This window comes from Pinus tabuliformis, chromosome X (assembly GCF_031772625.1).
Source record: "Pinus tabuliformis cultivar Carrire ecotype Pingquan chromosome X, CPIR1, whole genome shotgun sequence".
Lineage (NCBI taxonomy): Eukaryota > Viridiplantae > Streptophyta > Pinopsida > Pinales > Pinaceae > Pinus > Pinus tabuliformis.
Window position 1 is genome coordinate 87,726,310 of NC_142308.1, and position 14,190 is coordinate 87,740,499.

At 38.4% G+C, this 14,190-nt stretch overlaps 1 protein-coding gene across 1 annotated transcript; it reads left to right on the top strand.

Annotated features, from left to right (window-relative positions):
• The first annotated feature begins 13,020 nt into the window (after positions 1-13,020).
• LOC149138516 (putative anthocyanidin reductase) lies at positions 13,021-13,514 on the top strand. The gene is made up of 2 exons (XM_089446430.1): positions 13,021-13,177; positions 13,263-13,514. Exons 1-2 carry the CDS (start codon positions 13,142-13,144, stop codon positions 13,494-13,496), a joined length of 270 nt encoding a protein of 89 aa, XP_089302556.1. The 5' UTR covers positions 13,021-13,141; the 3' UTR covers positions 13,497-13,514.
• The last annotated feature ends 676 nt before the right edge of the window (positions 13,515-14,190 follow it).

Here is a 14,190-nt window from a genome sequence, read left to right on the forward strand (position 1 = left end):
CACACATTGAGAATTAAAATGTCACATTGTTTACATTTCTTGATTGGTTCAGATCCCTACCAAATAGAACAATAAGTTGAGATTGATGTTACATAAAATTATATTGTGTGGCTAGGGCTCCTTTTAATCAATTCAATCTAAGATATCAATTCAAATTAGTATTTTGATTTTTTTAAAGAGAGTTTATTTGGCATATGAAAGGTGTTAACACTCAAAGTACATATACAATACAAGATATTTCAGTATAGCTTGGATCTCATAAGCTTATGTATGTTTGAAAATAAAGACATCATATTTTACATCAGCAAAAGTATCAAGTTAAATGAAGACTATAATGACATACTAAAGAGGGTTGCTGGTCAGTCACTCAGCATTTCAAGCAACAAGTTTATTTATTTATTTCCCTTGGAAAATTGTAATTTTATTCATTAAAAATGATCAAAATTACATGTTGTAGATGCTAATGAGCATATGAAATAATAGCATGTTCTGATTTCTCAAAAACCACAAAAAATAATCTATTATTTCCTTCCTTCCTTCTTTTCCACTTTTCACCAACCACAAGTGTTGGGAGTGGATGTTACTATAGAAATTTGATTCTCACTGGTATTAGTTTGACATTCTTTGTCAGAATCAGATACCTCGGATCATTGAATTCGTTTGCTGTCACTTATTCCTTTCCCTAAAGTGTGATGCTCATACTGCTATGAAGAGTTGTTGGGCCTTTGTGTTAATGTTGAGCAGTGATATATCTTGCCCTTCTGTGGGATGTTCTGTACTATCTGTACATTATTGTCTCTAGTGTTTTTTGTTGTCTCTTCTTCATCTACCCCTTCTTCTCTGATCTCAATGCGTTGCCAACCTTTTGGCTTTTGGGATTTCTTCTTATTTCTTTTGGGGTCTTTTTTAGCTTGTGAACATGCATTATGAAGGTGACCTATTTTTTGACAACTACGGAAATAGAATGTCGTATTTTCATAATCAAGTGGTTGAGTCCACTGTATATTGTTGATCCAAGTTGACTCCACTCTCAGATTTAACCAAGATCTTTTGTTTTCGTGATGTGATTAGAATTACATTTAAAAGAGCATAAAGGAACATATATTCATGTTGTAATGAAGAAGGAACATGACAATAATCATCAACATAAAACACAAGACGTTGATAACGGAGTTCATCCTGGAGGGACTACGTCTCTGGGTCCCGGTGTCAAGATAATGTAGGCCACTGCATTAAGTGTTGGAAAGAGTGATGATGTACATGCATGTGTTTTCTCTATCATACAAGGAATATGCCCTCACACAGGAGTGGCTCCAAGAGATGTTCCACTGCAGGAAATATCACTAAAAAAAAAGGACTCCTACCAGCATGACATAATTTCACGTATGTTAATAATGAGCATCCCACCAAAATGGCATCAAAGGGATCTCAATTCAAATATACATGATGACACATGAGTATCCCGTCAACATGAAAACAAAGGGATCTCAATCACAACATGACAAAAAGCACATCTCACATCAAGAACAAAACAAGATCCCACATCAACATCAAACAAGGATCTATACAACACAATGCATCTCAAGCAAAGAGACAAAGAAGTACATGATCACACTACATATACCTCACATCAAGGAGTTATCTGAAGAAGAGTATGATAAACTGCTAGCTCTAGCTATACCATCAATCTCGCGGTGTTGAATATCATGGAAATGAACGCTTGCACATTAATGTTGACACCTTCACTCCACTTTGAAAAGTGTCTGAAAAATAGAATGATCAAATGGAAAATCTGATTACACCATCAGATTCCTGGTGTCAAATAGTGTAAAATCGACTATCAAATATCTGAATTTTGACAAAGTGAGAATCTTGGGCTACAAGAATCTTTTAAATTCCCCCTAGATTCCTCAAAGATTTCCTCCTCTAGGTCATCTGAAGATATGCTGCTCAGATCAAAATTCTATCTGTGCCATCAAGTTCGTGTCACTGAGAGGTGTAGGATCAACATAAAGTTTGTCCAATTTGGACACTGGCAAAATTTCGCCCTCCTGAAAATTTGGGTCAATCATGGTTCTACCTGCCTCTTTTCCAGGCCCATGGTTCCCTGTGCAAAGTTATTAAAAAATAAATTTCTCAATTTCCACGCTCTCCTTAGCCTCCACCCACTGAGAAAATGAGGGTTTATATGCAAAAATGTTGGCGGATTTTTCAATGTAGTCTTTTTGATGCATTGGCAAATTGGGAAATTTGTTAAGGCATTTTGTTCGAGGCAAGGAGGTCAGGGGATCAAATCCTACCTCCACCAAAATTACACATAGTATTTAATTTTTCATTAAAAACGGGCACGGTTTTTTTTCGTAACACCCAATTGGTGTTGGGTGGTTAGTGTATCCATTTTAAGTTTAAACATGGATCATTGCACTAAACGAGGCAGAGTTAATGCGTAACCATTGTGTGTGATTTATTGAATGTGTTGGTTGGGCCGCCCGTGGAGTAGGTTGGCCATGTGGCCAGGCGAGTTTGATTCCCGCTGGCCCATATATATGGCATTTGTTATATAGTGGGTGGGGGTGTGGGCCAGGTCCACCAGCGGTGGCACACCCACCCCAACGCAATACATTATAACGTTTGGTGGTTGGTTGGAGGGTTCGGCGGGGTCATGGCTACCAACCCATATTTAACTTAAAATTCGTTTTATAAATTTGTTTTTATATGGTTTTGGGTTCGATGGGGGTGGCAAGGGTCATGGCCCGCCACCTAACTAATATATATATATATATATATATATATATATATATATATATATATATATATATATATTTATTTATTTATTTATTTATTTATTTTTATATAGCAATAGGTTAATTTCAATTTTGTCTAATATAAGGGATATTAGACAAATTAAGTACCCAACAAATTCGCTCACTTTCGGGAGCTAGGTTTCATGCCCCGGGGTTGGTCAAATTGTAGGACACTTAAACCTCGCCCACTGCCCAACTTTGACCAAAACTTTGACTGTATTTTCTCCCTCATACGAGTTTGAATTTGAGTGTCATTCGCATTGTTGGAATCAGGGTGATGAACACTTCGATCTATTGTTGGTTTTAGAGCAATCTGACCACTTTGAATTTTGTCCCCTTGTGAGTCCTCTGGAACTTCTGCATGTGTCTGGAGCCACCTGGATCAATCCTCCCCACTGAGGAGATTTTGGTCCTCTAAAAGCATCAAAAATAATCTGCAACTTCTTTGTACCCTGTCTGCAAGTATCTGATATGTCACCCTTCCTTCTCCTTCACCTTTGTCCTTCAGAGCCATAAGCGATTCGCCGACACCTACAACCTCTACAACCTGTAGTACATTGTTTCGCAAATCACATGCTTTACTTACATGAAAAACTAATGACCCAAGCATCCCATACTTGCCATGATTTTATAACACATACTCGGTGGTCAAGTTTACATCAAAATGGAAACAATACCCCAAATACGAAAACAAGGCCAAAATATCATTGTTGCTTCAACAAGTGATGGAAAACACATCATAAGTACAACACATGATTTACAAAAATAAGTCCAAACACTATTTTTGCTTTGACCAGTGATGGAAACACAACATCACTTCCACAGTTTAAAGTGTAACACAAAATAAGACCATACATCATTGTTGCTTAACAAGTGGTGGAAAACACATCATCACTTTTACATTTTGAAATACAACACATGATTGGAAAAGATAAGACCATGACATTCTATCACACCTAGAAGAACCATTTCTCACTTATCAATGTGAATGGTTCGTTCCCTCTTGGTGCATTCGTTGGTCAAACAACCATTTCATATGGTTCATGCACCGATGCTTTGTCGTTAAGGCGCTGCTTTGGATGGAGCCTCCAACAAGTGGCTATTTGATGGCCACCTCTGTCGCAATGATTGGAAGAGGTCTTCTTCCTCTAGATCTACTTAACATGTTTCTTATTTGCCTGCTGTTGAGAGGGTCTTTCACACCTCATCCTTTTTCATGCTACCATTCTCTTCCGGCACTCAACGAATGTATGGTTATGTAATCCAAAAAAAGTACATGTTTTTCAATCCCATGATTTACGTTCATCTTCAACAACATGATTATAATCAAAATGAACGTTCGAATATCAAGACTGGTTATACCTTTCCTTGCTATCTCTGGTGTCATTATGGCGATGAGAGCTTGCCTCAGCCCTTTCCCTGCAATGAGCACTGCCATGGGATGATGGTGATGTGTTCCCATCATTCTCTTTCCTCGATGATTTCAACGATGTCTTGGAAGCATCTAACACCTTTGAGCATTCTCCTTCGGTGTCTCTCAAGCCTGCAAATTGAGGTCTCTGCACAACCTCGAAGGGTTGGGTTATGCCTTGGCTATTAAGACCAAGTTCTTCCTCCAAGTTGTACCTCATCTTGGTAAGGAGCCTCATGTTTGTCCCTGTAATTGGTATCTCCACATTTCCAACAGAAATCATACTATGTGAAGATGAAACTGAAGGGAAATCAACATCTTTTACCTCCACTGTCAATTTGGAAAGAACTGATGAGGGATTCTCATCATCTGTTGTTGGTGGTTCGCTATCTCTCCTAGCGGATTCCCAAACTTCCTTCCTGACATACCCAAGTCCCACCTAATGGGGTAATTCCTCTACTTTGATGGGGTTGACAATACCTTGGCCATTAATTCCCAAGCCTTTTCCTTCATACCCCATTTTCTTCCACAGTTTGGAGCCAATTCATGTGGTATGATTTTCAAAAATAGCGAAATCATCATCAAGAAACATACATGAATTCAGAGAATTACTTTTTACCTCACATGGGTCACATTGCAGCTTTTCCAAGGCCTCATCCTTAGCTTGCAGTTGTGGTAGCAAACTATGTTTCTTCTCTTTCTCTTCCTGTAGGAGCATCTTCAATTCAGTGTTGTCTGTTTGAAGATTCTGGTTGTTGTGCTTAGTTCTTCCAGTGCCTCTTCCGTGGCTCGCAACTGAAGATGCAATGGTTGCTTTTCCTCTGTCTCTTCTTGTAGAGCTTCATACATTATTTCTACCTTTTGGGAAATTCTGAGCATGGTATCATACATCGATTTTTCATCCTCCATCATTGCATGTTCCACTGTTGACACTCGCAATTCACATTCATGCAAAGAATGCTCCGATACCAAACTTGATTCGAGTTGACTCCACTCCCAGATTTAACTAAGATATTTTGATTTCATGAAGTGATTAGAATTGCATTTAAAAGAGCATAAAGGAACATATATGCATGTTGTAAAGAAGAAGTAACATGACAAGAATCATCAACATAAAACACAAAATGTTGATAATGGAGTTCATCTAGGAGGGACTATGTCTCTGGGCCTCGTCATCAAGATGGTGTAGGCTGCTACATTAAGTGCTGGAAAGAGTGATGATGTACATGCATGTGCTTTCTCTATCATACAAGGAATATGCCCTCATGCAGGAGTGGCTCCAAGAGATGTTCTGCTGCAGGAACTCTCATTCAAAAAAAAGGAATCCTATCAGCATGACATAATTTCACGTATGTTAATAATGAGCATCCCTCCAACATGGCATCAAAGGGATCTCAATTCAAACATACATGGTGACACTTGAGTATCCGGTCAACATGACAACAAAGGGATCTCAATCAAAACATGACAAAAAGCACATCTCACATCAAGAACAAAACAAGCTCCCACATCAACATCAAACAAGGATCTATACGGCATAATGCATCTCATGCAAGGAGACAAAGAAGTACATGATCACATTACATATACCTCACATCAAGGAGTTATCTAAAGAAGAGGATGATAAACTGCTAGATCTGGTTGTACCATCAATCTCGCGACGTCGAATATCATGGAAATGATCACTCACACATTGAATGCTAACACCTGCACTCCACTTTGAAAAGTGGCTGAAAAATATAATGATAAAATGGAAAATATTATTACACCAGCAAATTCGTGGCGTCGAATAGTGTAAAATCGACTGTCAAATCTCTAAATTCTGACAAAGTGAGAATCTGGGGCTACATGAATCTTTTAGATTCCCCCTAGATTCATCAAAGATTCCCTCCTCCGGGTTATCTGGAGATATTCTACTTAGATCAAAATTATGTCTATGCCATCAGGTTCATGTCGCCGAGAGGCATAGGATCGACATAAAGTTTGTCCAATTTGGATATTGGCAAAATTTTGCCCTCCTGAAAATTTGGCTCAATCAAGGTTTCGCCTGCCTCTTTTCCAAGCTCATGGTTCGACCTACAAAATTTATTAAAAAATATAAGTTTCGATTTCTGCGCTCTCCTTGGCCTCTGCACACTTAGAAAATGAGGGTTTATGAAAAAAGATTGGCAGATTTCCCAATGTAGTCTGTTTGGCGCATTAGAAAATTGGGCAATTTGTTAAGGTGTTTGGTTCAAGGCAAGGAGGTCAGGGGATCAAATCCCACCTCCACCAAAATTACACACAAAAGTTAATTTTTTATTAAAACATGGGCACGGTATTTCTTTTCCGTAACACCCAATTGGTGCAGAGTGGTTGGTGTATCCGTTTTATGTTTAAACATGGATCGTTGCATTAAACGGGGCAGAGTTAATGCATAACCATTGTGTGTGATTTATTGAATGGGTTGGTTGGGCTGCCCGTGGAGTGGGCTGGCCATGTGGTTGAGCGGGTTTGATTCCAGCCGACCCATATATATGGCGTTTGTTATATAGTGGGTGAGGGCGTGCGTCGGGTCCACTAGTGGTGGCCTGCCCACCCCAACGCAATACATTATAATGTTTGGTGGTTGGTTGGAGGGTTCAGCGGGGTCATGGCCCGCCACCTAATCAATATATTTTATTTTTATTTTTATATAACAATAGGTTAATTTTGATTTTGTGTAATATAAGGGATATTAGACAAATTAAGTATCCAACAAATTCGCCCGCTTTTGGGAGCTAACTTTCATGCCCTGGGGTCGGTCAAATTGTATGACACTTAAACCTCTCCCACTGCGAAACTTTGACGAAAAATTTGACTGGCTCTTTCTCCCTCATATGAGCTCGGACTTGAGTTCCATTCAAACCATTGGAATTAGGGCGACGAGCACTTCGATCTGGTGCTGGTTAAGGAGCAATTTGACCACTTTGAATTTCGCCCCTTTCTGAGTCCTCTAGGACTTCTGCATGTGTTTGGAGCCACCTGGATCAATTGTTGTGGACCAAAATTATGCGGTTGGGTAAATCTTGACTCATATTTGCTTCAACACATATTTTGGCCAAGGTAACTATGCCTCTTGAAACTCTATCTGCATCAGTCTTGAGAAATGTTCCCAGTGAATTCCCTATTCCTTCCAATACATTGTGATGCTATAAATGTAGTGGAGATTTGTGTATCCTGACCCATATAGACATTTTAGATACCACCATAGTGATGGCATCAAAACTCGGGAACCAAGGGATCACGAAATGTCCTGCATTGCCCCAAAACCATGGTCTCTCATTAACGGCATAATCCCTATCTTGGACTGTGTCGAATTTGACAATAAAATACCCCTTGGAACATAGATGAATATCACGATTTGTTACCCATGTAGAGAATATACATTGGTGTAAAGCATCTGATTTAGGCCAAAAACCATTAAATATACATATGTCTTCTTTGGTATGAAATTCTGCATAAAATTCATTTACCTCAAGCAGAGTCACTGTCATGGCTGGTATATAGGATTTTTACTCCACGATATAGGGTCGAGGTAGTTTTGTAGGTGGTGTTGGTTTAGTTTGGGGTTCCTTCCCTTTGGCCGCATCTTTGAAAGATCATGTTCCCTTTGAGATGGTTTCAAAGCATCCCCGACGTAGACACAGATTTAGGATGATAGTCTATTCTGAAGCAATGCCATAGTCCTGTAGTGTGCGATTATCCTGTAGGATTTATCCTAAATAAATCAAACTTTGTAGACTTACCAATATGCCTAGCTGATTTTGGATTTTGCCCTTTAATTCTTGTATGCACCTCCCCTTCGAGATCCTCTTGCAGATAGTCCAGCCTTGCAGTGTTCTGATGAAAATTTGTATCAGATCTAATGCTATGTTGGGTGGACATGTCCTTGATAGAGCTTGATCTGCTGAGAGGTGCTCAGGTTCTGTTAGATTTGGTCAAAATGGACCCTCCTCTATTGCTTATGTCTTCAAATTTGGGCCTGTAAAACCTTCCCGTGTGATATTTTGTGGAGATTTCTCCTTGCTCGATCTGGAAAGGCCCTCATCAAAAGGAGTCCCAACGTTCTCTGCTATCGTTGTATACCACTACTTGTTTTCAAACTGGTGGTAGCATGAGTACAAACTCCCTAACCTGAATCTCGATCTATGCACAGAGCCCTAGATCAAGGCATAGTGGCATCAGGAGAATGAGATCTACACCATATCCATTCAAAACGATGTCCTCAACAGCGAATCTCATACCTTCGTTAGTCGATTTGTGCCAGTTGTTGAATCTAAGGAAGTTGTCGATGATAGGATTCGGTCCAGGGAAGCAAACATCTAGATCCGGTTGGATCGAAGGCTGATCTGCCTTCTATGGGAGACAATATGATAAATCTTTGTCATATCTATATATCCCAGATCCAAACCATGATCTCCCAATAACTTGGGTATCATACCATGGTTCATGGAAAATGTGCACAGGAGAAAGTCCGATCGAGACCACGACATTGTGTGCAGATCTGTTGTGTACCCAAGTGGATCCTATGCTAAGTGCACTGTCGTTGTCGAGGAGAGAGGATAGGTAAGTAACATGGAAGGTTTCTACAGAAAGCATTTCCACCTCCATCGTGATCTCTCCATTCTTTTGACAATTCTCGATTATTCAAGCAACAAATTTATTATATATCTCAACATATCATTTCTAGTAGCGTTGAATATTGTACAATGTTATGTTTGAGTGTATTTATTGAGTTTATTAAAGTGAGTGGTAGGCACAAGAGTGGTGACATTACTTCATTTTCATCATATTGATCAATAATGGCTATTAATAATATTTATCATCCCTTGAATTTCTCCATGGGAATGAAATATCAAAACAAATTGAAAACACTACAAATGTTGTTAATAACAAGTTACAACTTCAAAAGGATTGCTATATGAGGATTTTTTCTGAATGACTTATTCAACAATGAAAAAGATATAACTACTATTCTAAATTTATTCACAGAAATTTATTACTTCTTGCTTCAAGGTATCTTATTAGGTTGGTTTTTTGGGTGCAATGTTGGAAATATGAAGCTCCCAATGTGACCAAAACATGACTCTTCTCATTGGGTCCTTGTTAATATTTTTCTTCTTGGAGAACAAATATATTTAGAACATTAATTTGAGGACTGAAATGATTTATGTTAATTGCAATTTGAATAACCATAAGCTTTCTCAAATAAAATTCTCACTAGATTCATGTCATAAAGTTTCAAAGAATTTACCATAAATGATACTATCCTTACTCATTTTGTGTCTTAGAAAATCATAAAATGATACACCACATGACCCCGTGATAATGAACCTCCAATGTTGAACATACAAAATTATGATTTAGTACAATCTATACAAAAATTACCATAGATGGAGATAACTAACTACGATAAAAAAATATGTAATAATTACCGAGATGTTAATTGGGTTGCTTCAGTGGTGTTGTGCTATTCAACAACCCCCCCATTTATTAATTTAATAGCTAATATTCTATTAATAAATAGGGACCCTTGATAAAATACTTCAAAAAACAAATTTAGCATTTAGACACTTTCTTTTAAATTTTCGAAATAAAGCAAGATATCAAGTCAAAACCCTTTGAAAGCTAGCAATACTCACCTTTTGGCATACCGATTTGCGACATTGCATCGCAATCGAAAAATTGGCATTCTCGCAACTTAAGTTTGCCACCTTAAAATCCATCCTCCCATTTTGCAATGCGCTACATTAATGAGCAATAACAGCAGTGATAAGGGACCATTAGTGGCTATTTAATATAGGTTAATGGCATTTATGTTAAAAAGTGGCTCGATGTGATATAATATATTTTCATCTACATTTGATTACAACTCCTTTATTGTCACCTTTTCAAGTTATTTGTATCATTCATTCTTATTGTCGTTCTTACTTGTGTTGATTTGATAAACTTCTGCTTTGCTCCATTTTAGAAAAAATCTACAGGTTGCATTGTTGGAAACAATGGGGAAGAAGGGAAAGGCAACTATGTATGAGAAATCAGAAATGATTCCTCTTTTCTCCGATACTACGTGTACAGAGAAAGAGGAACTATGACCTGGGAGGCTATGTACAGCTTGTTAGAAGAAGAGCACCCAAGGCCACTGGAAACAAAGGCCATGACAGATTCCCAGGAGTCATCTGATGCCTCCTATTTCGAGACAACATGCTCTTTCCTACACCGCATAGCTACACGACCAAAGATAATCCCATATACTGACATGGTCAAGTGAGTAATTGATGAGGCAAATATTGTAGACCAACATTCAGGAATCACAACCAAGAGGTCATGGGGTCTTTTTCAATCAACAACCTACAAATCATGTACCAATTACAAGAGCCACATAAGCTCTACAATAAACAGTTCCTTGAGAAATTTGCCAAGGAAATGAAGACCCAGCAAACATCACCCAAACCTGGATAGCAAACGAAGGAAATCTCAAATGGGATAAAACGAGTATCTACTCTACTACATCCATTTCTCCCCCTTCTAGTTTCACAACAACAATGCTTTGTAGATTGTTCGGTAAACCTGATAGCACCAAGTTTTCCCTAGAATGGCTCCCATTAATAGATGCAGCCGTGAATGCAACGATAATGAACTGGGCTCAAATCTGTCAGATAATTTAGCAAAGGCCATTATGGAATATAGGAGAAAAATAAGTCCCTCTTTAAGAGGTTATCCCTCGTTTTTTATGAGTGCTTTTGTAATGGATTCAATCTGTTTTAGTTTTAAATTTCCCATTATGGGATGGAAGTGGATTGTTCAAGATCTACTTCCTATCCATGTATATCATAAGACTTTGTTGGAATCTCAATTTCACCCCCATTTTTACAAAATTTGTCAAGGAGTCATGCTACCCATCCATAAAGAAATATACAATAGAACCGCCCCTAGGTTTTCTAAAGAGGCTGAAGTGGATATCTTGCCAGTAGCCAGATGGTTTGGGGAGGAGACATTTACCTATATCAGAGTATTTGGTAGCATTGCTTCATCACATGTTCTCCCATATTATATGCCCGCCAAATTAATGGCCAGAGAAATAGACTACCAAACAACAGGGGAAGGTATAATAAAACATCAATAATCTCAGACTCAATGTCTATACCAAAAAGATGTGTAAAAATATTTCTCTCACTGTGAACCATAAATAAAACATTTCAATGTCCTTATGAAACAACATAATCTTATATCAAGTTTATAATAAAACAAAGTAGTTAAAAAGTTAAAAAATAACCATGTATACATTCAATAAAACAATTTAAAACAAAAACAAAAAAATATAATTAAAACATTTTAAATATTCTCGCTATACTGATCCATTTTATAAATTTAAAATATGTAACATAAGCAATAAAAAATTACAAATGATCTTTCTATATATATTTTTAGCAAATCAAATTTATAAAAATATAAACATTTTATTCCAATTTTATACTCTTATAACCAATTTACTCAATAAATTTACTCCCGGAATCTTAGTATATCCGTAATTAAAGTAAATCTATACTGGTAATCACCTTCCATAAAACATTTAAACAAAATGCGAACCACCTAAATTCTTTTTAACAATGTCAGACAATCAATGTAAGAATTGCGATGCAGTGCGGCCAGATAAGCTTCCAGAGATTTATACGTCATCAACTACTGCATCTACTTCTGGTAGACACCCTTTACTTCGAGATTTGCCTGGCACCGTGTTTAAATCGGATGATGACAACACAATGATATCGGCATCAACCGACATTATGTTCCATCGAGCAGCTAAAAGAGGGATTTCATGCGATCAAATCCATCACTTCTCTACATTTAGATTGTGATTATTCTCATCAAGGATAATGTCATTAATTTAGATGGTGAGTATCAAGAACAGTTTATTGGCCAACATGGATAACAAACCTATCATTAAATTTATTTAATGCTTTTCTAATTACAAATCATGGGATAGTTGAGAATCAAATATATTAACACACGCGTCACATTTAAACCATGTTAAACTTAAAAATTTACAAATAGTTATTGATGTGAAAAAAAAAACTACTGTATTCGAAAGAAAACTTACAAAATGTGCATTAAAAACGTGGCTCCTATATTGGATTACTAAACGTTGTCTTTAAGTGAAGGTAGCCCACCATCCTTCTTTATTTTGGTTGAACTCATAATCTTTTTGAATTCATGTTATTAGTCCCTGCCATCTGGCATCCGGCAGGGACTATAGTAACCGTTCGGCGGGGAGATAGTATTAAATCGCGGGGTTTTTTAGTGGTATTATCACTTATATGCTAAAGTTTGCAGCCGATCTTCTGTTGGCCATCTTATTTGGCCTCTTCCCGAGGCGGAAGAGGCCGGACCATATGTTAAACTGATACTTACCCATATTCAAGTCTCCCTGACGGTGTGCGGTTTAGTTTTAATGCTGACATTAATCCCTTAATGTTTAATGTTAAGTGTTCAATTCGTTGTCTGCTAACTTGCTTGTTTTTTCGCTGCTAACGTGCTTGTTCTTTCGCAGGTGTCGGCCGTATGGTCAATGTTTGCATGGCGGGAGGTGTCACTCTGCATGCACAACAGATGCTGATTCCCCGCCCACTTTCCCTTGCTGCATAAGGGAACGCCTGAACCGGATGAGTCGAGCAAAGCAGTCAACCGAGCTCATCGTCTTTTCTGTACTATGCTGCCTTTGGTCTTCCTTCTTTATTGCATTCTGTTGCATGTTAGCTTCTGCTGGGGTTCTGTTGGGGTTTGTTCAACTCGCCATATTCTGTCGCTGCCGGGAGCCACGGAGAGGCTTACGCTTTTCAAAGCTGACATTAATGCACAGGGCAGCTTCGATTCTGCCGTTCATGGCTGTGACTTCGTGGTTCACATGGCCACTCCCACGGATTACACCAAAGATCCAGAGGTAAATAATTATTTAGGGTTCCCATTCAACTTTGTGAGTATGGGGTTTTAACTTCTGTTTTTTTTTTCCCTTTTTTGCGCTTCAGACTGGTGTTATCCAAGCCGCGGTGAATGGGAGTCTGGATATTCTGAGCGCTTGCACTTGCACCTCGTCCATAACCGCAGCATCTCCCCTGAAAGACAAGGGCGAATACATGGACTTCGTTGATGAATCTTGCTGGACCAATGTTGATCTCATCAGGCGTGAAAAACCCCCTTTCTGGGTAAATGTTCCTTTTCGAAGAGCAATTAGTAGTGGCGTGCTTTTTTTCTTAAATTAGGTTCAGTTAATGGATAGAATAACTCTTTATTCCCATGCTGAGGTCACAAACAATATGAAATACCTGAAATTGTTTATGCTTCTTTCTGTATGTAGGATTAGTGGCAGCATCAATCCAGCTTGATAGAAGGGCGAATGCACCCATTTTCACCTGCCTGGGAAAACAGACAACAAAATCACAGGGGGTTGCTAGCGTCGGTTAAAATCTGTTTTTCGTTGATAGAATCATATTACCTATACATGCAAAAGAAGAGTCTTTTCTAATTGGATATAAATTTCGAAATTAACGAAATCGTCTGTTACTTACCACTGTTCTTGGTTGATTTAATTCCATTACAGTATTTTTTTAACAATGAAAACAATTTAAATGCTGCTAAAAGGATAATTACAGAGAGAAAGAATTGATAAGACTCATGGCATGTCCATGGTTTCCAGGATCGCAGACTTAGGATTGGACGTGGCGGGTCCCTTGCTTCGTTCCAAGTCCTCAAGCTTGAAAGTCACCAGCGAAAGAATTCCATGGATTCTTCCAAGAACAGCAGATCAAGGTTTCAGACACCCCGAGCGTCATCGCCATCGCCTTCGCCTGCACCTTCGTTCGGGAGCAGGAACTGGAACAGCCCCAGATTCGAATTCGGCGAACAAAATGCAGTCCTTTATATGAGTCTGCGGCGCCCTCAGAAGACAGTGGCCGC

Excerpts from the sequence above, each read along its gene's own strand:
- LOC149138516 (XM_089446430.1), top strand. The coding sequence starts at position 13,142 with ATGGCCACTCCCACGGATTACACCAAAGATCCAGAG. Across the intron at positions 13,178-13,262 it reads ATTACACCAAAGATCCAGAG|ACTGGTGTTATCCAAGCCGC; the intron begins GTAAATAATTAT and ends TTTGCGCTTCAG.